Source organism: Macadamia integrifolia, chromosome 8 (genome assembly GCF_013358625.1).
Source record: "Macadamia integrifolia cultivar HAES 741 chromosome 8, SCU_Mint_v3, whole genome shotgun sequence".
NCBI classification, from domain to species: domain Eukaryota; kingdom Viridiplantae; phylum Streptophyta; class Magnoliopsida; order Proteales; family Proteaceae; genus Macadamia; species Macadamia integrifolia.
The window spans coordinates 4,315,135-4,338,019 of record NC_056564.1 but is presented as its reverse complement, the minus strand read 5'-3'; the positions used below and the strand labels follow the sequence as shown (position 1 = coordinate 4,338,019).

At 38.5% G+C, this 22,885-nt stretch overlaps 3 protein-coding genes across 3 annotated transcripts; 2 read left to right on the top strand and 1 right to left on the bottom strand.

Annotated features, from left to right (window-relative positions):
• The first annotated feature begins 3,221 nt into the window (after positions 1 to 3,221).
• Positions 3,222 to 3,941, top strand: LOC122086998 (histone H2B.11-like). Its single transcript, XM_042655940.1, has one exon. It carries the CDS (start codon positions 3,321 to 3,323, stop codon positions 3,765 to 3,767), a length of 447 nt encoding a protein of 148 aa, XP_042511874.1. The 5' UTR covers positions 3,222 to 3,320; the 3' UTR covers positions 3,768 to 3,941.
• Positions 3,942 to 4,089: 148 nt separating this feature from the next.
• Positions 4,090 to 15,334, top strand: LOC122086996 (UNC93-like protein 3). The gene is made up of 10 exons (XM_042655939.1): positions 4,090 to 4,635; positions 4,718 to 4,881; positions 10,095 to 10,158; positions 10,251 to 10,364; positions 10,460 to 10,504; positions 10,953 to 11,203; positions 11,315 to 11,405; positions 13,650 to 13,762; positions 13,882 to 14,005; positions 14,668 to 15,334. The coding sequence occupies exons 1-10, from the start codon at positions 4,471 to 4,473 to the stop codon at positions 14,851 to 14,853; spliced, it is 1,317 nt and encodes a 438-aa protein (XP_042511873.1). The 5' UTR covers positions 4,090 to 4,470; the 3' UTR covers positions 14,854 to 15,334.
• Positions 15,335 to 16,862: 1,528 nt separating this feature from the next.
• LOC122087099 (short-chain dehydrogenase TIC 32 B, chloroplastic-like) lies at positions 16,863 to 21,437 on the bottom strand. The gene is made up of 8 exons (XM_042656090.1): positions 20,696 to 21,437; positions 19,792 to 20,023; positions 19,566 to 19,645; positions 19,258 to 19,411; positions 19,047 to 19,125; positions 18,279 to 18,363; positions 18,154 to 18,200; positions 16,863 to 17,246 (listed from the first exon to the last, which is right to left on the bottom strand). Exons 1-8 carry the CDS (start codon positions 20,820 to 20,822, stop codon positions 17,082 to 17,084), a joined length of 969 nt encoding a protein of 322 aa, XP_042512024.1. The 5' UTR covers positions 20,823 to 21,437; the 3' UTR covers positions 16,863 to 17,081.
• Between the last annotated feature and the right edge of the window lie 1,448 nt (positions 21,438 to 22,885).

The window sequence follows — 22,885 nt, the reverse complement described above, 5'->3', positions numbered from 1 at the left end:
TATGGAATAAACTTTTAATCATGGAATTGACTCGATCATCAGATTATAAGTTCATAACCCCAGCCCATTCCTATTATGGGTGGAACATATCTACTAATTCTTTGATTCCAGTTAGTAAGAGCCAACTAATAACACTTTTCTGTATAGGGTTTGGACAAGTGTTGTAATTATATTCTCCATTGATATTGAAAAAGGATCTTGTCTCATCATGGATATGGGCAATCTGGGTGAATCGCGTAAATATGTGTACATTGTGTGCTTGTTTGTTCTTCTTATTCCCATTCTTTCATACATTCTAGGATTGCAGTTTTACAACACATCTTATAATGTCACCTTGAAAAATGATAGTAGCAATCCAGCTGTTGGATGAAGAAAGCATGGTTTGGATCAGTCACATGTATATTTTGGAGTCCAATTCAATTAAATAATATTATCATTTTTTTTTCTTGGTAAACAATCTTGTGAAATTAGAATGTGCCGTGTTGGTAGTTTATGCATAAACTTACATCTTCATGTTAGATTTAGATTTTTAAAACCTTATTTTGTCATGAAATCTTTTTTTTTTTTAATGGGAAAAGAAAAACCATGAGACCTAATTCTTCAGATCAAAATTTGACAAGTCAGAGTAATGGACCTTTGGATGTCCCATTAAAATCGGACTCCATCCAAGTTGGTAGTTATTTTGATGGGGCCTGACAAGAAACAATTGCTCCACATTTTCTATATTGAAACCAAAAAGAGAGACCGAACTATTTACCGATTTCATACACAACACATGTCATTTATAGCAGCTAAATTAGATGGCCTACGACCCTTGAATTTGTTATTTAGTTCCTTCTCTTTAAAAGATATTGCGGAAGACTCCCTTGTGCCCACTTTTTGGTTTCAATAAACTATTGTACAAGAGTTAGTTTCACAAAATTTTTTTGGTCTTTGTATTTCTCCGTTCCCATTATAACTAACGATAATATGGTCTTTGTTTTTCATGTATAAAAACAAGTGTAAAAAATACTAAATTTTATGGTATGATTTGCAAATTTTAAGTTGAAGGATGAGTACTACATTTCAGTTGCCACTAGAGCTGCCCTCAAGGCTAGAAGTGTTACTTGAGATATTATTCTATATAATAAAGTTTCATAAATCCCTATAAATGGTTCTAATAAAAATGAAGAGAAGTAAAACGAGATATATATATATATATATATATACTAAGACAATCTCACTAACAACACAAGGATCGGAATTAGGTCAAACTATCTTATCCGTCAATGACTGTACCCTCCTGGCAAGGGAATCTACTACATAATTTGCAGCTCTTGGAATAAAAGCAACATTACAATCAACAAAATATGAAGATATATGTTAAATATCCTCCAAAATAGGTCTAATAGAGATAGGGGAATCCCCAGAAGCCGACTACAAATAAGACGCCACTGCCTTATTATAACTTTCCACAAGAACCTTGTCTGTCCCATCTGCTAGTGCCTCCAAAAGTCCTTCCCTAATTGACAGTGCCTCCCCCACAAGTATATTAGAGAAAACCACTGGATTAGAGATAGCAGCTTGTGAAAGGCCAGTATGGTCACGTAGGACATAACCCAAACCACTTCGTTTTGCCTCCTTTCTAAGTGCTGCATTACAATTAAGTTTACAAGATCCAATAGGAGGGGGTGACCAAACCTAATTATGTGGTATCTCTGGTATATGTGGCCGGTTTTTAATCGTTAACCTAGCCGAAAGGAATTCATTACATCCATTCTGGACTGCTGCAATTACCTGGTCTGGATTCCAATTATTCCTTCAAAAAATAAAGTCGTTTCTTTTTGTCCATAGAAACCAGCAAGTGAATGAGCACAAGGTAACAGCCTCCTTTGCCATCTTCTTCCATAAAACTGCAAAAGAGCCCCACTTTTGAATCCATTGGTATAGCTTCAAATCTGCCATAGCTGGTAGATGATAAGTCAAGGAATTGTCGAACCAAGCTGTCCGTGCCAATGAGCAGTTCAAGAAAATGTGATCAATGGATTCACTATGCACCCTACACCGTTGACATAGGGATTCAATTGGGATTTGGTGATGGGTCAAGGCCGTAGCCGACGCTAAACCCCCTGCACAGCCCCTCCATAGCAGGCTCTTAATTTTTGGAAGTGAATTTAAACCCCAAACCGCCTTCCAAACTGAAGTTGGTATCTCTCACCAATTATTCGATCCAACCGTCGATGGCTTAGGTAGCTCCTTCTCTGTCCACCAATTGCATTAAAGATGATAAGCACTTTTGACAGAAAAAATACCTTGCTTTGTGGCACCCCAAACAAGTTGGTCTGAAGATGGAAATAATCCCAATTGAATCTGATAAATTTCAGCAGCATCAATAGGGTAAAAACAACGATCCACAATGTCCCTTTTCCATTACCGGTTCTAGGATCAATTAGTTCCTCCACCTTACTAAGTTACATGGTACTCGTGGCTGATACAGTGGTTTGTAAATTGGAGAGAGAGGTAGCCAATTATCCGACCAGATGTTACTGGATGTACCAGTCCCCACTCGCCATAATAGCCCTTGTTTGAGAACTTCACGTCCTTGCAGTAGGCTCCTCCAAGCTCAAGATAGATTTGTCCTGATTGATGCTTCCATAAACTCCCAATGTGAAAAATACATAGACTTCATAAACCTCCCTCATAATGAATCTGGTTCGATAAAAGAGCTTTATTTTGTAAAACTGGATCTCTAAAACCCAGACCCCCTCTCTCCTTCAATAAAACGAGTTAGTTGCAACGATCTACTTAAAACCATAATCGGAATCGATAACTATGGATCCAACCGATCCGATTCTGATATTTGAAATAGTACATGAGTCACGATTCACGAAAGCGTCCCAGGTATTCAGTTTTCTACCAAGATCATTCCGATTTGCAATATTTTCTTTGTTTCGAGGAGAAAAGGCGAAACCTAGCACTAGGGTCCAAGATTGAACGAAGCTGGCCAATACCATATGAGCACGTGTACGGTTGAGACTTCCAATTCCAAGTGTCCAACAACTTCTTATTTCTCTTGGCAAATGTATTGGTGGTCACTTTCCCTATCAAGACTTCTGTAGCCGTTGATGTGGAAACCTAATGGACGGCCATATCAAGGCCATGTCATCGATCCATGCGTGTCTCTAGTAAGCAATTAAAACCATTATCTTGACACTATAAAATTAGAACAAACTCTAGCTGAGTTTCCAAGTTCCAACTACCCCGAGTGCTATTCCTTTCTCAGAGCAAACCTTCTCGTTTTCTCTCGTTAGTCGCGTTAGTCTTTTTTCTGAAGAATTCCAATGGCACCTAGAGCGGAAAAGAAGCCTGCTGAGAAGAAACCCGCCGCTGAAAAGCCAGCGGAGGAGAAGAAAGCAGAGAAAGCTCCAGCGGAAAAGAAGCCGAGGGCGGAGAAGAGGCTGCCTAAGGAAGGCGGTGCTGCTGATAAGAAGAAGAAGCGCGTGAAGAAGGGAACTGAAACTTACAAGATATACATCTTCAAGGTCCTAAAGCAAGTTCACCCTGACATCGGGATCTCCAGCAAGGCCATGGGCATCATGAACAGTTTCATCAACGATATCTTCGAGAAGCTAGCACAAGAGGCCTCAAAACTCGCTCGGTACAACAAGAAACCCACCATAACCTCTCGGGAGATTCAAACCTCTGTCCGTCTTGTTCTTCCCGGAGAATTAGCGAAACACGCCGTCTCCGAGGGTACCAAGGCTGTTACCAAATTTACAAGTTCTTGAATGATGGATGCTTGTTTAGTTTGTTCGCCTCTGAAAATAATTAGGGTTAGGGTTTTTGTTTCTGTCTTTTTTGTTCTCCTTCCAACCTTTCTAGACTTGAAGGTTTTTTGGATGTAATATACAGATATTTTCTCTGGAAATGATACATCTAATGGTAGGAATGCTTGTGTGATAGTTCTTCGTCTTTTAATCTTTTGATTCCGTTCGAACTTTATCGATCCTCCTGCGATGCATTTGTTGTAAGAGATGGATCTTTCACGGCATCATGTGAGAAGCGAGTTTCGTTTCGTGGCGGTCTAAGGAAACTACTGTGTTTCTCATTATCTAAGACGTCGGTGCTTTTATCGAAAGATTTGGCGTTTTATTGAACGGTGACGATTGTGTTAATGGTGGAATATTGTGGTCCCATTTATATCTGTCTCATTATTTAATTTTTGATTGATTCATAGCGGAAAGAGAACGCTACCTGGTCTCGTTTCCCTACGCAGTCTCGTGTCGTGAAATGATATACCTACTCTTGGGTGGATAGCTAAGCCTATGGGTGCTCCCCCATTGGCTTAGGTTATGACGTGGATGCCACGCGGCCAGGTAGCGCTCTTCGTGCCCGGACAAGTTTTATTCCTGTTCTCTTCTAGACTATGTATCCCAAAATTCTTAAGATCTTTAGACGTCAAGAACGAGACGAGTTTAACTTTGAGTTGGCATGGAAGAGGTGGAATCTCAAGAAGAAACACATCTGGTTCTTGGGGATTCGACTCGGGGACGGCTGAGGAATCGTGCTAGAGATGTTCATATTTTGAGCTGTGCTTTCCTATTGATATTTCTGGCTTATGGGGCTGCTCAGAATTTGGAGAGTACACTGAATTCGGTGAGTTTCAGTTTTGATAGTTTTGCATGTTTGGCTGTCTTTGAGGTTTGCAATGGTTTTGAAGAGTTTTGCTTCTGTACAGGATGAAGATTTGGGTACTTATTCTCTGGGGATACTGTATCTCTCCTTCACCTTTTTCTCCGTAGTGGCTTCTCCTGTGGTCCAGTTTCTTGGGTCCAAGAATTCTCTGGTTCTTGGAACTACTGGTTATTGGCTCTTCATTGCGGCAAATTTGAAACCATCCTGGTGCGCATTCTCATTTCGATATATATTTTGCTCTATCAAGTGTTTTGGGTTGTTCAGTCTGATCATCAAGTGTATTCATTTTTACTTTCTTATTTTCATGTGTTTGATTGTCATATTTGAATTATTCATCCTTCGAAACAATTCTTAGTGGTTGACCGTGAAGTTCTGCTTGATGACTTGGTAATTCATTGGGCACTCAAAATGTTACCCAGCAGCCTTGACAATCAAGTTGATGATATGTGCCTCTTGCTGGCGAACTTTTTCCTCTATTTTTGATATGCACATAGGTGTCAATGGGTCGCTTTTTTTTAATTTTTTTTGGGACCCAGTCCTTCCACCGCCTTATAGTGTTGAATGCCTTGTATCATTTTATTATATTGTAATATATAAAATTAAAAGTTTTTTCTAATATTTTGATTTGATTTGTGTAGAATGTTTATATATGGTGTGATGCATGGAACCATCGCTTTGTATAAAAAAAGAGGGTAAAAAACAAATAGATAAAAACAAAAGAAAGAAAAGAAAGGGAGAAGATTTCATTGTGAAATGAAGGAACCAAAGTTGGAACCCTTCTTTACTACTTGCTTCCTTGGTCAGTTGGCTGTTTTGCCTAAATTATTTGGTTTTAATATCATGTTGAAAATTATAAATAAAGGTATGAGAAAGGAGAGGAGAAAATATAGTACAACCGTCGGGGGTGATATTTATCCAATTGTGCCTATGTGTTCTTTCCCAACCACCAGTCTCCGGGTGAACTTGTTTGTCTATATGTTGCAGCCTTCCAAAAGGGACTTTTGAGGTGGATGGTTGTCCATTAACTCTCTGCCACATGGTTTATGTCCCTTTGGGTTTGAGAAGTAGGAACAAAACTGTATCCTTTAAAATTGTTTATGCACACTTAGGGTCGCCTTATTGCCTAAGTGTTTGGGAAGGGCCTGCAACGCCTTGAGTTGCCTAGTGCTTTGACAACTATAATATGCGTATATTTTGTGGAAGCCTTCAAACAACAACGACAGCAACCAAAAAAAAAAACTTAGCCTCACCCCAACTTTAGGGGGCTTGATGGAGAACCTTAGGGAAGAAAGGGGAAATCAGAATAGAGAGGGGGAAGGAGGGGAATCATACACTTCACTGGTGCACAAACTCAACATCTTCATTCAATAATCAAATCACTCTGCTTTGCCCATCGGTTACAGTCAATATATAGGAAAGTAAAGACATAGAATTAGAAGCTTAACTGAAATGGAAACTAGTCTAAACTAGGAAACAGAAGCAAGGAAATAAATCCTACTCCTACATTCAAGTCTGGAAAGTAAAAGCAGGAAATAAAATACCAAGTAAAGTACTAATTTTATTTCCAACCCTTGTTGAACCAAAACCTAGGTTGGATCGGTTCTTCTTGGCTCTTGGCTTCCAAAGTCAGTCATGCTTGTCCAACCAGGTAAGGGCAGTCGTATCTGCATCAACTCTCCTCATCTGAAAAGTATTCGACTCCATTGAGTTAGGAAAAGGATTAAGGAGATCATCTGAAGGAATACGCTGAATGAGGAACGATCCTACCATCTTCTTGAGTTTAATTTCAGGGAGATCTTTGGCAGGATGAAACTTCATAGTCTTGTTGGCATGCTTGAAAACATAGGTAGTGGCATAGCCACAATGCTGTACTTTCTTGTCAAACAACCAAGGTCGACCAAGAAAGATATGGCACACCTTTAGAGGGAGGACGTCACATTGGATTGTATCCTTAAATCCACCAATAGAATATATGATCAAACACTTATCTGTGATTTTGAGAGTAGTGTTGTTCACCCAAGTAACCTTGTAGGGATTTGGATGTGGCTCTGTCTTTAATCCTAGCTTACGAAAAGCTTCTTCAGAGACAATATTAGTGCAACTTCCTCCATTAATGACCAAGGTTAACAACTGGTCATTGCACTTCACAAGAGTCTGGAAATATTGTGGCGTCAATCTTCATTGTCAGTGGCTTTCTGAGTAGTCAACATATGACGAATGACAAAAAAAAGATGTTGGTCTTTATCAGTGTTATTGACTTCACCTGTTGCACGCTCTTCTCTTAAATCAACTGTGTTAGAACCAAGTTGCTTTTCGGGAATATATGGTATAAGAGAATCCTTATCAATAAAAGTTACCAAATGGTTGGGACATTGAGCACTGATATGTCCAAATCCATGGTATGAGTAGCACCAAACTATAAATTTTGAAGAATCAGAAGGTTTATCTGAACCACGCCGAGGGGGTGAGTATGGACAAGTAGGCCGTGAAGAGGCCATAGATGTAGCACTAGTCTGTGGTTTGCTAGATGACCTTTCTTGGGTAGGAGGCTGTTGTAGAATGGAACTAGTACCTCGAGGAAAAGTATCCGTAAAATTTCTCCTATTGTATAGGCATTTCAGACTTTCTTCAACCTGATACGTTACTTTCACGGTGTCTTCCATGGTAGGCAATTGACTAGATGCAAGGGCAACACTAAGTTGAGGGTGTAAACCATTGCGAAATTGTGCCACTAATACTTCATCTCAATCAAAATCAAAACGAGTGGCCAAATAATAAAATCTCGTAACATATTCTCCAACATTCAAATTCTCCTGTTTCAATCGTGCAAACCTGAGATGCATGCGTTGCTTGTAATCAGAAAGCAAGAATCTCCGATTCATGACTTTATGCATTTCAACCCAAGTAATGACTAAACCAATGCTTTGGGTTCGATTCTGTTGTTGTTGCTTGACCTACTAGAATGGGGTTGTGCCTTTCAGTTTGGCCTCTGCAAATAGGATCTTTTAGGCATCAGTCAACCTGTACCATCTGAAGAATGTCGTCAAGCTGTGAATCCAGTCAAGGTACAGTTCTGGATTGTTGTCCTCATAAAAATAAGGACATCCAACCTTGTTTCCCGTTCTGCTCAATCATCGTATCTACCAGTACCATATTGTGGTGGAAGAGGTGGTGGTGGTGTATGATGTGGTGGTGGTGGTAGTGACAGATCCAGTGGAGTGGTGTTGGAAGAATCCCTAGACTGGATGGGACTCTTTCCTTTATTTACTGCTTCCAAACGAGCAATAGAAGCTTGCATGGATTCTATCATTGTCATAATAACTTCAAATTTTACATTAGTTTCTCCCTTATAGGAGTTCATCTGTTGAATAACTTCACTATTGGCTACCATAGTGGAGATGGGCAAGATTACACTTGAATATGATGGTAAAATAGTAAATAAATGGAAACTTAAAAGGAGAATGGTAGAATGGTAATTGTCTCACTTCTTTTTTCTTTTCTTTTTTTGTAGGGATGGCAGAACTATAATTTTTTGGAAGTTCAAATTAAACCACAAGGGAGAGATCATGTGTAGGAAGGGTTGTAACTGGGAATAAAGAAAGAATTAACAGATAAAGAGAGGGGCAAATTGTAATTTTTAGAAGTTTTAAAAGTAAAAGAAAAAATAAGGTTTAGGGGAGTATTCGGGTTACCGACAGAAGAAAAATAGTAGTTCTCCCGCTTGGAGAGGGAAACCAGCAGGACGAACAATCCACGAAGATGGCTGCTGCGATTGGCAATGGAGGAGTCTTTGATATCAGCGGTGAGGTTGCGACTCTGATGGAGATGGCGACTTGCGACTGGAACCCCAAAACCAAGTATGATTCTGGTTTCTTTCTCTCTCTTCTTGTCTTGTCTTCTTCTTTTTTTTTTTTTTTTTTTGCTGTCGGACCCCAGAAAAGAGGCTCGATTTTGTCTAGAGAAGACAAAATTGATTTTTTTTCCCCATTTTTTTTTCCTTTCTGGTTTGATCTTCTCTCTCGACTCTTTCTTCTTGCTTCTCTTCTTTTACTTCTTCTATTCTTCCTCCTCTTTTCTGTCTTCTGTTATCTGATTCTGTCTTCTTCTTTTTTCACTGTCGGAACCCTATAAAAGGGCTCGATCACAGAACTTGGGAGTGAATGGGGGGTGGGCGCTGACAGGGGGTTGATTCTTCTTTGGAAGAAATCGTCTCATTTTTTTTTTTTTTTTTTTTTTTTGCTGATGGAAGTCTAAGGCCGAGACAAATGTAGCAGAGGGCTCGGTAGGGGTTTCAGAAGGGCTGAAGGGGTTGGGGTTTCGGTTGGGATGATGGGTAATTTTTTTTTGGTTTATTTGTTGCTGTTGTTTGGATACAAGCAGTGGGAAGAGGGAGACGGTAAGACAGAGTTTGGGTAAGAAAGAAAGGGGAATAGGGAGAGAACGAAGGAAGGATCCTTCGGCTCTGATACCAAGTTGATGGATAACCTTAGGGACAAAAGGGAAAATCAGAATAGAGAGGGGGAGGGAGGGGAATCACACACTTCACTGGTGCACAAATTCAACATCTTCATTCAATAATCAAATCACTCTGCTTTGCCCATCGGTTACAGTCAATATATAAGAAAGTAAAGACATAGAATTAGAAGCTTAATTGAAATGGAAACTAGTTTAAACTAGGAAACAACCAATAAAAAGGAAACCAAAGAATCCTACTCCTACGTTCAAGTCTGGAAAGTAAAAGCATGAAATAAAATACTAAGTAAACTACTAATTTTATTTCCAACCCTGGGTTGGACCGGTTTTTCTTGGTTCTTGGCTTCCAAAGCCGGTCATGCTGGTCCAACCAGGTGAGGACAGTCGTATCTGCATCAGGGTTGGGCACATGGATCCATGCAAAAACAAAAAAAGGGAGAAATGAAAGTGTGTGAAAGCCTTCAAAGTATTACATTATGCTGATATCACCAATCACTTCAGTGGAAACCGTGGTTCAACTTTATTGTTAAAGATGCCTACATGAAGAGAAATGAGATCATTTAAAATAAACCTTTTGCAGGTGCTACTGAGGCTTGAACGGTCAGATTTGAATCATACTGAAAGAAAGCCTGACCCACATGTATTTACTTATATTCAACGTGTCTCTCCAAATTCTTGATGCCACCCTCACCAACTGTTTTCCATTCTCTTTTACTGGCCTCACTTGATGCTATAGTGGATGTAATTTTAATTGTTAAATCTCAAAGTTGTCTAATGTCTTGGGGGGTACAAGATGCCAACTCTTCACAACTACATGTCTGTGAAGTCATTAGCATTTAATAGATTGTTAGAGCCATCAGCATATTGGTTAATATAATTTAAGGATTATAGAAGAAAATGAAATCTTGTAGATAGGCTGTGAATTTAATGTCCTTCCTGCTGTGTAGGTATACCATGGTGCCGGCTTCTTTGTACCTGGGATTTGCTGCTTCAATAATTTGGGTTGGGCAGGTAGATGCACATGTTTTTGGTTTTTACTTCTTTTCCTTAATATTTTACCAGACCAGAAAACATTCTTATCTACACTAACTATGGTCCACCAGGGAACATATCTTACTTCCACTGCCCGCTGCCATGCAGAAGACAACTATTTGCATGAAGGAACAGTCATTGGTAACTTCAACGGAGAATTTTGGGGAATTTTTGCCAGTTATCAGGTGCATTATCTTAGCATGCCATCAATTTTCTTGATGGATCCTCAATTTCCGTTAAATGCTGATCCAACCTGTAATGCTGCCTTACAATCTTGCAGTTCATTGGGAATCTGATTTCACTAGCTCTTTTGAAAAATGGAAAGGTACGGGATGTTGCATATGGCTGTCATTGTTCACCCATTACATTTTGGTTCATGGGGCTGGGTCCTTCGTGAACCAGCCTTACATTACATACCCTCATGGTACATGTGGGTCATGTACCCCTTACAACTTATATTGGTAGACCACTTTAATAAACCTCAACTTTGGATCTTTGTTAACTTGAATTGCATTGGTGTGGCATTATTCCTGAAAATGACTTCTTAGACACATGTAAGATCTATTTTGAAGTGCCCCAGTGACATGATCTCAAATAGTTGGATAGATTTTCTTTTGGTGTGTTCTGCAGTTTCTCGGCTGTTCAGTAGATAATGGGTGGGTGGGAAAGTTACGATCATTCTGTTAATTTGTTTTCTGGTCAGGTAGATTAGGGAGTTCTAACCCTATGTATGTGTGCTCATCTTCTAACATCATTTTTGAAAATTACTGCAGGGAGGAAGTACCAGTGGAACAACATTATTATTCATTATCTTCCTTGTAAGCATGACCTTGGGTACCATATTGATGTGTTTTTTACATAAAATGGATGGTAAAGGGGAGGAAGGGCAGCCAAAATCATCTGAAAGTTTCTATTCGTCCATGTTTTCTCTCTTTAAGAAGGTAATCACTCCATTGCATGACAGGCGGATGTTGTTGATCATCCCTCTTGTCTGTTATTCTGGCTTGCAGCAAGCATTTGTTTGGTGAGTACAGAATCTATGTCCTGCCATGCATACACTTGGCCAAAATTATCCTGTTATCAAATTGATCTTCTTCCTTTTCAATGAATTTTAACAATGCCCTTCTGTTCCCAGGGCTGAATTTACCAAGTATGTTGTAATGCCAGCACTTGGCGTATCGGGTGTAGGTGGGGCAATGGCAGTTTATGGGGCTTTTGATGCAGTCGTAAGTATGACAATGCTGATAAAGAGTGTGTGTTTATCATAGTAAATTAGGTATAATTCTTATGTTAGTAATAGTAGAAATGTAGAATGCATATTTACCCAAAAAAATAAATTTAGTCAATTGCATCTACATCAGCTTTGCCTTTTCTTTAATTTTTTTTTTAAATAATGTTATTAGTTTTGTAGAACCCTAGATCTGATGCTATCATGTGGCTATTGGTCCTTATCACCCCCCCCCCCAAAACGGAAAAAAAAATGCTGAGTGGATGGTTTATACTTCTCTACACATCATGTTTCTAAGCTTTCCTTCGCCTTTAATACTTAATTTGGTCCGTCTTTCTTGTCTATTACTTAGTTTGGTCTGTCTATTAAAGATTATGATTTGATATTTCTTTTACTAGTCAATTGAAGATTCTGTTTTAAGAACAAGGACTTTAATTTTTAAGATGGTTTGTGGCCCCTACACCAGTGTGTGGGCCAATGGAAGCACCAGTAGATGCATCAACAGGGGTGGGATTTTCTCCTTTCGTGAGGGGTGGGTCAGTCATTTTGCCCCCATTATGTCTGAGTGTATGATCCATGCTGGCTTTTAGGCTTCTTTTCCCTTTTTTGGTTTTTAATTTTTAATTATTATTATTTTAGATGAAAAGACTTCATGATGGTTGAAGTCTTCTGTTTTTTATTTTTTCCTCTCATTATTGGCTACACAGTTGTTGTCACAAATGACTTGTCAATATTGGGCCTAAAGTTTTAACCGTACCTATGCGAGGTGATCCTTCTTTATTGCTGGAATTTTATTTGTGATCCTGGTTCCAACCCCCCTTTCCTCTCTCTCTCTCTCTCTTCTCCCTTCCCTACAGTCAATGATTGCTCAGCTCTGTCCCAATACTGCTGTTACTTGCCTTGATGTTTTCACGGTTGAACAAGAACTAATTGATCTTGGTTGTTGAAGCTGTAGTTGTCTGATGCAGCCTCAGTGGTAAGGGGTTAAGTCAGCAGCGGTGCATGCATGTTGGGCTAGAGATTTCAAATGATGCGGTGCAGCTAAAAAGACATGTTAATTACCTTGACCCATTACTTGTGAGTTGGAAACTGCTATTTGTGAAGATGAATCTTTGAGTTGGAAGGCTTAACAGAGAAGCCCTTTCATGTTCCCAAGACATGACAAGCAATTTTAGAAATAAGGAATTGGTAGTTTAATAGCATAACAAATATTGCAGAATGCCATGAAGTCCTCTGAACGTGGAATTTCTTGATTGCTTGGGTGGCTTCATGCGTATATTTGATTTCAAGGAGATCTTGGAATGTAATAAATTAAAGTCTTCTGTGCCAAAAGGCTATCATAAGTCTAAAAGTTTCTATTGGTTTTAGTTTCTGTTTTGGGAGTTTTAGTAGTTTAGCAAGTTAGGAGTCCTAATAGTATTTTCTAAGTTAGTTTACTTATTTTAGGAAACTAGATACTACTTAGTAGGAGGGTTTATTTTTATTATTTTGGTTTTTATCTACATGTAACACCCTCCAATCAATAGTTAATGAAGAAGATACTTTTTAGTGAAAATTGAGAGTTGTGAGAACTCCTCCTCTCCTATCCCCCTCTCCTCTAAAGTTACTGTTCACATTAATAATAATATTCCTGGGTACTGTTTACAGTCCTAGAATAACACCCCCATCTCTTCTCCTAATTTTCTTTTCTTTGCCAATGGCAGGCTGCTGAAATCAACAAAGCGGCAAGCCTTTTCAATCAGAAAAATAGTTCAGATATAGGCATTTGGAGCAAGCGATCTGATCTTTGATTCCTAATCTGGAATTGACTTTGATCATAAGCAAATATGTACTGTCATTGCCTGTACATGAGTTGTTTCTTTACATTTTCTCATATTAAATGTATGGAAAACTTAGTGTTTCACATAGAAAATATGAAACCAGTTATTAACTACACCAGTCTCTTTTTTTTTTAGGGGTTCTTTCTGTTTCCATTTCTTTTATTTAAATTATTTTGTTCTTTATATAGTTTATCATCTATTGGTTTTGATGTCCATATTATTCTCTACACATTAGGGATATATTATTTAGAGCTCTATTATCACAATTGCAAATACATTGCAACTGGTACTATAGTCCTAACTTGATGATTGCAAGGTTATTTATGATGCTATGTAAGCTTGTAGAAAAACATCATCCCTGAATAGTTTCAGGGAACATTTGGTATATTATTCTAAGCTTCTCCTTGGCCTTCTTGTGTCAGTGTTCATTGGCTGCTGGGAGATTTACAACTGGTCTTCCATCAATTACTTTGATAGTTTCTGGTGGAGCTTTAATTCAAGCCATTGTTCTGCTATGGCTTTTGCTGACATACAGGTAAACCTCATGGGAACTCTGTCTAATGATTTCGTCGAACTTATGCCACCACTATAAAGATGAAGCTGTATCACCTGTGGCATTTGACACAACCTACCTTCCTTTTCTATTCTGAGCAGATTAAGTAGTGGAGTACTTGGCGTTGTATACCCACTTCTTATGTCAGCAATGTGTGGCATTAGTGATGGGGTATTTAACACACAGCTGAATGCTCTGTTTGGAATGCTATTCAGGCATGACACGGTAAGTCATTGTTACTGTTGCTCTACTATTGTTATTAACTTCTCTATCAATGCTACAGCTCATTTTAGCATCGACTCTTAGACTATTCAACTGAACCTCTCTGTTCTTCTGCCGGCATCAGTTACCCTATCTCTTTTTCTCAAATTTCCATATGGATTTGAGTCTTACTTAAGGGTTACTTGGTTATGCTATGGGCTATTGGCTATGGTCTCTGGACTGTTGCAATGGTGGATAGTTCGATGGATTTTGATGTCAGTGGAGTCTGGGAGAGTTCAAAGAAATCTTTCATCAACTTGATGAAATATGGTAAGGCCAGTCATATACAGTAACCGTTGCCCCTTATTGAAGAGCCCTGGCATTTTGAATTCTAGTGGGCCTTTCGTGAAACTTCTCATATTATTGGATTTTTGTGTCTGATTGGGTCATTAGTTTAACTCATTGCAGTGTACAAAGGTTCACCTTCTCGTTGAAGGTCTTCCAATCCAGATTCACATGGAACCTGTTCTGATTATAAAACTCAAAATTATTTCATGATCAATGGCTACACAACACATCCTCCCCCCCCTATGTCATGTCAAAATGCAGTTGTGTTTTTTTTTGCATATCATGATTCTTTATCTCTGAGTTGAGAATGATCTGGAAATTTGTTTTCTTGAGGACAGGAAGGGGCATTCGCACAACTGAAGGTCTGGCAGAGTGCATCCATAGCACTTGTATTCTTTCTGAGCCCATACATAACATTGCAGGCAATGTTGGTGCTGATGCTTGCTGTTTTATTTTTCTCAATAGCTGGGTTTCTGGTTCTAACACTGCATGTGGAGAAAGATTTTTCTTCCACCGGATCTTGATATTGGCAATTGAAAAATGACATCTCGTGGCACTTTGGTAACTCGCTCTTCAACTGCATGTATAATCTCAGAACTGCTCTATGTAGAAGGCCTCTTTTGTCTGGCTACTCTCTGGTCATCATTATGAACAATGATTGATGGTAAAATCAAGTGGTTTTGAGCCACCTTGCAGATTTTATTTTTGATCCATCAGCACCTTTTGGCGGGTTGGATTCAAAAGGGGGAATTGGAATCTTCATTACTCATTCAAATGTAAATTCTAGTGGCTTCATTGCACAGACCAATTTGTATTATCTTTGTTAAGAATGAAGTACCATTTCCAACTGCAAGTTTCCTCTTTCAGGGGTTGATGTATTGAACTGGATTAACACAGCAACATTTATAGAATGTATAATTTTTATATCAGCCCAGTTGGGTGTGCTGTAGGGGCAGCATATTTTGATCAGACTGAATGAAGGCAAATGCTAAGACTTGTTCAGAAGTGACTGTCTTGGGCTTATTATTATTTTCTTTGGTTAAACTGTGAGAATGATGTATCTAACTTGTCTTTTTCATTTTTGGGGTCTTCCTTCCATTGGAAAAGACTGCTTTGCCCTTAATTTTTCACAGGGTAAGCTGACATAGGCGTCGCCCGGGAGAGAGAACCACTTCCCGATTGTTTTTTATGAAATGGATTTACCTTTAATTAAATAATAGAAAGGGTTAAGCCTCATTTCATCATCATTCTCATCTACCCTAACTGCTAACGGAAATCCGAAAGAAAAAAAAACAAAGGATTTGGAAAAGAATCGGAGTGGTTCGGAAATGGGGGTAGGACCGTTAGGATCCCCTTCGTCTCTATCCCCACCTGATAAGACATTGTAAGACCTAGAGTGGAGAGTGGAGAGTGGAGAATGGAGAGAGATTAGAGAAACCCCAGAATTAGAATTGCGTTGGAGGCTTGAAAGGGTTTTAGAGATCAAACTCTGTGAGACGACGACGAAGAAGAAAGAGGAATATTATATGATAAGTTTGTCCTCCGTGCAATTGATCCCGAGGCCGATGAGGATGAGGGTGCCACGGCCGCTGCTAAATTACACGGCGATGTGGGCGGTGCTGTTGATGGTGACGGGGGCAGTGCTGTCGGTCTTTCCGGAGATGGCATTCATGTCGGCTATATCTCCGTCATCGTCCTTCTCTAGGGCATGCGATCTTAGGTTGGGCAGTGTGAGGTTGCCGTTGGACTTGCCAGGAGAGTCGGTGTGCTTGCCGGCTCACCTCTTCAGTGGAAGAATTGGGAGAATAATTCCTTTGGATTTCTTCGTTCCTCCCGTCTTCGCTGCCATTATTGTGGCTGTTTCCATTTGCATAATTCGAGCCATGGCCTTGTGGGAAGAAGATTGATTGAACATCACTTGAGTAAGCAAGGCACACCACCCTTACATTTTTGTTTATAGTAGATAAATTAGTATTAGTATGCCACTGTAGCAAACCTGAATGATTCATCATTGATGGGCTTGAATCCTAAACCAACTCCATTTATGATTTTCTTTGGTTATTGGTGCAACCATCTTTTATGTTGCTAGAGCTCCTGAATTTCTTCTTTCTTTTGCCCTACTCACCTTGGCATGCCATAGCGTTGGGACCAGGGTTATGAAAATTGGAATCGGGGATTCGATCGTGATTGTATGGAATCGGTCTCAAAAACCCTAGACTCAGTCGGATCAGAATGTATAAAATCAGGATCCATTGCTGATTCAATTATTTCCGATTTTTTGAAACAGAGAAGATTGATCACTAAAGCCATGAGCAACTGACTGAATCAGTTTTGAAAGGTGAGCACAAGATGGTTATACTCAGCTGGTCTTTAGGTTTTATTTTCGCCCAATTATGCTCACCTTTGGTGATTTACTGATCAATATCTCATTATCTCATAGTCATTTTCAGAAAGAAAAGAGAAAAAAATCCACATACTTTTTGAAAAGGTAAAATTTAAAAAAAGAATATTTTTCTGTGTAACCAATGGGTAGTTACTTTAAAACTATCTTCCATATAAGCAAAACGAAGGAAAAAAATACCCATATATATTCTTTAGATGCCAACAAATTGAAATTTTGCTTTCTTTCATGAAACAGGGACCATTCCAAATACTAGACCCTACCATCCCTGTATGCTTATTCCATTCTATATTAAGGGAGATCCTAAGCCTCCAGTTGTGCTTCAGCTGAAAGCAGCAAACCTTAATTATTCTAAACAGAATTAACTAACTTTTCACTGAAGTCCCACAGTTTCTTTGCCAACACTTTGTCTGTAGCCAAGTTGCTTGGTTTCATCTCATTACAGTCCAGGAAGTACTTCCCTGCTACACCCGTCAAATTAGGGTGTAGTGCAACATAACATGTTGTAGCTGCTCCCTGAAAAAAGCAGAGTTCATGGAAATTAGAATATGTTGTTACTAGTACCATAACATGATTCTAGTACATGATGAGCTCATACTCCTTTTAGTCAGTTCACATCAGATGATTATGATCCTTTTGTAAAAATGTACACAAGGCATCCATGATACCCATATCAGATTCAAGTAGTTTGTGACTTCTTCAGGTCTTAACTAGCTATTAAGAAGGTCTCTTCCACAATGCAAGTATTACTTAACAGCCATGTTCGTAGCTTAATTGATTGGTGGCCTGATCCATATAATGTCAAGGATCAGACAATCTAGATCAATGATTCACCATTAAGCAATATATATGTTTTGGTATGTAACTGATTTGAGACAGAGGAATTGAAACATACATAAAGGATGCAAAAAGCAGCAAAATTAATGGATTAAATATAAATCAAAAAGCAAATTAGCAACTAGTTGATTCAAATTTTATTGTAGAGCTCTTTTGGGTTCTTTGGCTATAGTCATACTAACTGAAGTTTCAACAATTTTAGAGGTGGTTGTCAAAATATTTTCTTATCACAAAATAGAACTATATTGGAGTAACATATAATTTTCTCAGACAAGAGGAGCTGATCGATAGAAGGAAGCAGGGGAGAATGTTAACATTTAATACCAATTTAATGAAAGCCGATAAAGAACATAGAACAAGCACAAATGACAACTAATTGTGCTTCCAGTAAAAGTAAAAACCATGTTGCTTTTTCTTCTTCTTCTTCTTCTTCTTCTTATTATTATTATTATTATTATTATTATTATTATGTTGTTTTTACTGTTATTACTACAATGTTGGGAACTCTGGGTATTTGTTGTTGGAACATGAGAAGAAAACCAAATTTTTGGTTAGCCTTTTTGTACATTCAGCCATGTCTGCTTACCTGTGGGACATTCTTCCAAAAGAGAAATGTGAATACCTGCAGAGCTCCTGCAAGAGGAGAAGAAAAATTGAAGTATATCATCTCTTAATATTGAAACTTCTATACTGCAAAACCAAAGAACATACTCATCAGAACAGCAGAATGCCTCATGAGATTTGTCATTATTAGGCCCGGATGCACAGAGTTTGCTGTAATATTTGCACCCTCCTCCTGCACTTCAAATGATGAAATGTGCTCAACAAATGGGTAATACAGATTGTAAAACAAATAAGGGATGCATGTCATATGATTCTAAGGTTTGAGATTCGTAAGGCATCAAATTGAAATCAGTAAGTAAATTCCCACATAGAAAAAATTGCAAACCCGAAGAAGGAAGTAGTTTAAAGAAGCACAATGGGCTAAACGATCGAGGAAATGAGATAATGAAAAATAAGACTTCACCGTCATAGGTTTTAATATAAAACTGCATCAACTATATACACAAGTCACCAGCCAGCCAGTTTATGAAGTTAAACCAATGACAAGACCTATTTAAATCTTCTGAAGCTCATCAGAAAATCAAGACTGAATTCTAGAGATATCAACAATTTTTTTTTTTTTTTTTTGGGGGGAATAGGGGTTTTTGACATTGATTTTTACTACTAGCTGATGAGGACTAAAGGCCAAGGGGGGTCACATTTTTTACATTTGCTTGTATGGTTCAACTCTAGATCCTACTTAATCAAGAATGGAATGATACATAAATTGAATGTAGAATCCTATGTTTCTCCTCTCATCTTTTCTCTGCCACAGACCAATCCATAGAAAATGTAACCAAAACAAAGATGGTAATTGATATTTCTGAGAAAACGATTACAAGAAAGGAAAAAGAAAGGAAGAAGAACCATTATTACCTGCAACCGACAAGAGAGCTCATTTGCATGTAAAATGTTTGCTAATTTAGATTGCCCATATGCCGCCTTGTCATTGTAACTGAAAATTTTTGTTCAGGTAAAGAGTACTAATTAAATGAATAATCACTGTATTTATACGAAAAATATGTCTAAGAACACAACGGGGTTGTGCATCACAAACTAAAGATGACTATCTTCTCAAATAGCTTACCCAATTTTGTCGTTTAATTTATCAAACCGTATCCCATGTCCATATGTATATTGATGTGCTATTGATGACAAATTCACAATCCTTCCTTCAGTCCCAGTAACTTTAGCTGTGTTCTTCATATTGTCGAGGAGAAGGTTTGTCAAGAGGAAATGACCTGAAAGGAAAAAGAAGACTGAGAATCAATAACAAGTAAAGCAAATCCTGATGAAAATGAGATGAAACAAGAATAACATACTTGATGAGCTATACAGAAGCTACTCACATATTTAGAAACTAAACCAAAACAGTAATGTAGGAATTTGGCTTACCAAGATGGTTTGTTGCGAACTGCAACTCAATTCCATCCTCTGAGAGCTGGTAAGGGCAGAACATGACACCAGCATTGTTTCTGAAAAGGTTTGACAATTATGTTTTAGTTCAATATCAGAATGAGAATGGTGGAGACACTACATTTAAAAATGTATTTTTTTAGAAAAAGTGTGTTTGGAAGATTAGAAGAAGGGGAAGCAGGGGAAGACTATGAGAGAGAATTACATCAAGATGTTCAGGGGAACTTGAAGAGCATTAAAATCATTGGCAAATGCTCTGACGGACTTCATCGAGCAAAGATCGAGTTTCAGAACATCCACACGAGCAGATTTATTATCTTTGAGAATAAGCTGTTTTGCTTCATTTGCAGCCTCCATGTTTCTGGCACCAATCACGACATGGGCGCCACGGAGTGCCAAGACTCTTGCTGTCTCCAAACCAATTCCACTCGCTCCTCCTGATATTGCAGTTTAGTTTTCTCATCAGGGTTTTGCAGTTGAGTTTCCAGAATATTATGATCAAAATCCTTACTAGAAGATAACCAGGCTCAACAAATTCATTACCATTTATGGAACATAAGAATACTCAATTCAGTGACAAGGACAATAAATATAATATCACATGAAACTAACACAACAGAATCTTCTAAAAGAACTCCAAAAGAGATTGAAGTTCTTAATTCCTCTCCCTTTTGGAGTAGCCATGGAGAAAAGGTCCAGAAACTCAAAAGAAATCCCAATAAACTTAAGTGGGGGATGAAACCAATTTTCACATAAAGCAATAGAAAACAGAAGCTCCTTCCTTCCCAAAGATTTGAGTTGGTGAACTCCAAAACATAAATCAAATGAAAATACAACCAAAAACATTTGGCTAGGAAATTTGAGAGAGAGAGAGATGTAGTCACCCATAGCAAGTCATCAGCAACCACAACCAAGAAAGGAGAACTTGTGGAAAGTGAAGGAAAGTTGGGTCGGGACAAAACCAGTAAGAGGAAACTGGGTCAGAATGAGATTCAAGAGGAGACCATCGAGAAAGCAACTAACCCAGATCAGACAGTAAGCAATCAAACCCGGAGCAGAAACGAAGCAAAAGAGATTCAAAATAAAAACAAAGGAAACTGAAGACAAACCAGTGATTACAGCAGTGAGTTTGCTTGCATCAATTCCTTCAGTAACCTGTTCAGCAGTCGAAGCTGATCCGAACCCACTTGGACCTCGCATCCCTGTGACCAGTGTCACTAGTGAAAATAACCCCATTTCTTCTCACCCCTGAAAAAAAAAGCTCGATCAGATCTCAGAATTCTGTTCTGCAAACAGAGACACAACTCACAAGTGAAGGTAAAAAGTAAGAGACAGGAGGAAGAGGAGGACAGGAGATTGATTGATGAAGAGAAGCAAAAGCATGAGACAAGGGTGAGGGATGGAGTGAGAAAGAAAGCATCAGGGGTTTTATGGTGGGAGTAGGAGGGATTTAGTTAGTAGTAAATTTGTTGGTAAGAAGAAGAGGACGCTTTTAGAGATGAGAAAGGAACAAGAATTAAATGCAGGTCGGTGACAGTTTCTAACATTCAATCCTTCCACAACTACCACCCTTCCAGTCCTCCCAATCTCTCTCCTAATTTGAGAAATTTGAGAACCATGCGCTGACACTGATCGAATAACAATTCATGGCTCTTGCAGGAAGGAGTAAACACTCAGTACAGGACTGAGGACAAATTTTTGAGGAGGCTTTGAGACAATGGGTTCCAAATCCATCAATACCACCTACCATTCCATGTACTGTAAAATTATTTATCCCATAAATTGATCATCCTTCTTGTTCTGTGAAAGAATTCTAAAAAAAAAAATTTATCCCAGAGGCAATTCGAGTTCTTATGATCATCCATCTTTGTTCCAGGGAGGTTTTTTATATCTTCGTCCAATTTTAATTGAGGCCCTGTCAAATTTAGTTGGTGAGATACAGTTGAGGTGTAAATTTCAGGAAACGCATGGAAAAAAAATAAGGAAAGAAGGGGGGATTGCAGTTGAATCCACCGGAAATATGGCTTTGCATTGAATGGAATTTAGCTCTGTTTTTAAAAGGGTTTTTTCAATTCAAGATCAAATTTATGCTGCTCTGCTTATGAGAAAAAAATAAAAATTGAAACTTCTGATTGAATGAATGCATGCATGCAGGCCCCTCTTCCTTTCAGGTAAGGTAAGAATCTTTCTTGTTTGGTGAGGTGGGGATGTGATCATGTGACTGCAAATTACTCAATTACTAAAAGGGTCACTACTTCACTTCATTCATTAAATTCAGTTTGGTTTCCTCATTGAAGGCATTCATTTGAGTAATGGAGGGAAGAGATTTTCTTCCTTTCATGTCATAACAGAGTTTTGCTGAAAGGCGAAAGCTCCAGGATCTACTTAAGCCAGAAGGGGAAATGAGAAAATGCCCCCTACTTAGGCTCTTTGAAATTGTATGGGTTCTTTTGACAGTCATCATCAGGTTATTGAAGACACTGCTCTTTTGGTAGGGAACTTGGTGTGGTTTCATTTTTTTTTAGAGGGGAAGTGTTTTCCGTGAGGGATCGTGGCTCCTGTGCATGTGAGCGGACTGATGGGAGCATGTAAGAAAGAATCAACGAGGTGTCATTTACATTTTATGGTTGTCATTTGTCCACCCCATCTATCCAAGTGCAAGGACCAGACTCCCCCGTAGAAATTTTTTCCCTTGGTTTTTTTTTTTATTCGGTGGGTTGTTGACATTAATTAGACAGAGTTTGGTATGCACTCTCGGATGCTGTCTAATGTCTAAGTGTGTATTATTTTCTTTACAAAAAAAAAAAGGGTGAATTATTTTGGTCTAAGTTATATATATATATATATATATATGAGAATAGACACATAAATGTCAATGGCTACACCTGTTCCACATACTATTTATAGGGTTAAAATCGTCTGCAATTCAGATCTGGTACAATTCCGTAAAATACCACCTTCAGGGGGTGACACGTGGCTGATACCAATACAACGGTCCAGATTTGGTACAACTAATATAACCTTATATCAGTGAAGAGTCATTTAAATCATATCTGAACCGTCGCATTGGTATCAACCACGTGTCACCCCCTAAAGGTGGTATTTCACGAAATTGTACCAGATCCGAATTGCAGACGATTTTTTTCCCTATTTATAAGGTGAATAAGGGTATTTATCTTCAAGAAAAAAAAAAAAAAAAAGAATAAAGGTATTTTATCATTTATGGAAGCAAAAGCGACAGATGTTGGCCTTTAATACATATGTCCAGAATGTAGATAACGTATGTGTGCAGCGGGAAC

Bases quoted from the DNA above. Each gene is read 5' to 3' on its own strand.
- LOC122087099 (XM_042656090.1), bottom strand. From the start codon at position 20,822: ATGGGGTTATTTTCACTAGTGACACTGGTCACAGGGATGCGAGGTCCA. The intron at 18,201-18,278 runs GTATGTTCTTTG...CTCCTCTTGCAG, and splicing joins GCATTCTGCTGTTCTGATGA to GAGCTCTGCAGGTATTCACA. The intron at 17,247-18,153 runs GTAAGCAGACAT...TGCTTTTTTCAG, and splicing joins TTTGGAAGAATGTCCCACAG to GGAGCAGCTACAACATGTTA.
- LOC122086996 (XM_042655939.1), top strand. From the start codon at position 4,471: ATGGAAGAGGTGGAATCTCAAGAAGAAACACATCTGGTTCTTGGGGAT. The intron at 10,159-10,250 runs GTAGATGCACAT...ATGGTCCACCAG, and splicing joins CAATAATTTGGGTTGGGCAG to GGAACATATCTTACTTCCAC. The intron at 11,204-11,314 runs GTGAGTACAGAA...TTCTGTTCCCAG, and splicing joins TTGCAGCAAGCATTTGTTTG to GGCTGAATTTACCAAGTATG.
- LOC122086998 (XM_042655940.1), top strand. From the start codon at position 3,321: ATGGCACCTAGAGCGGAAAAGAAGCCTGCTGAGAAGAAACCCGCCGCT.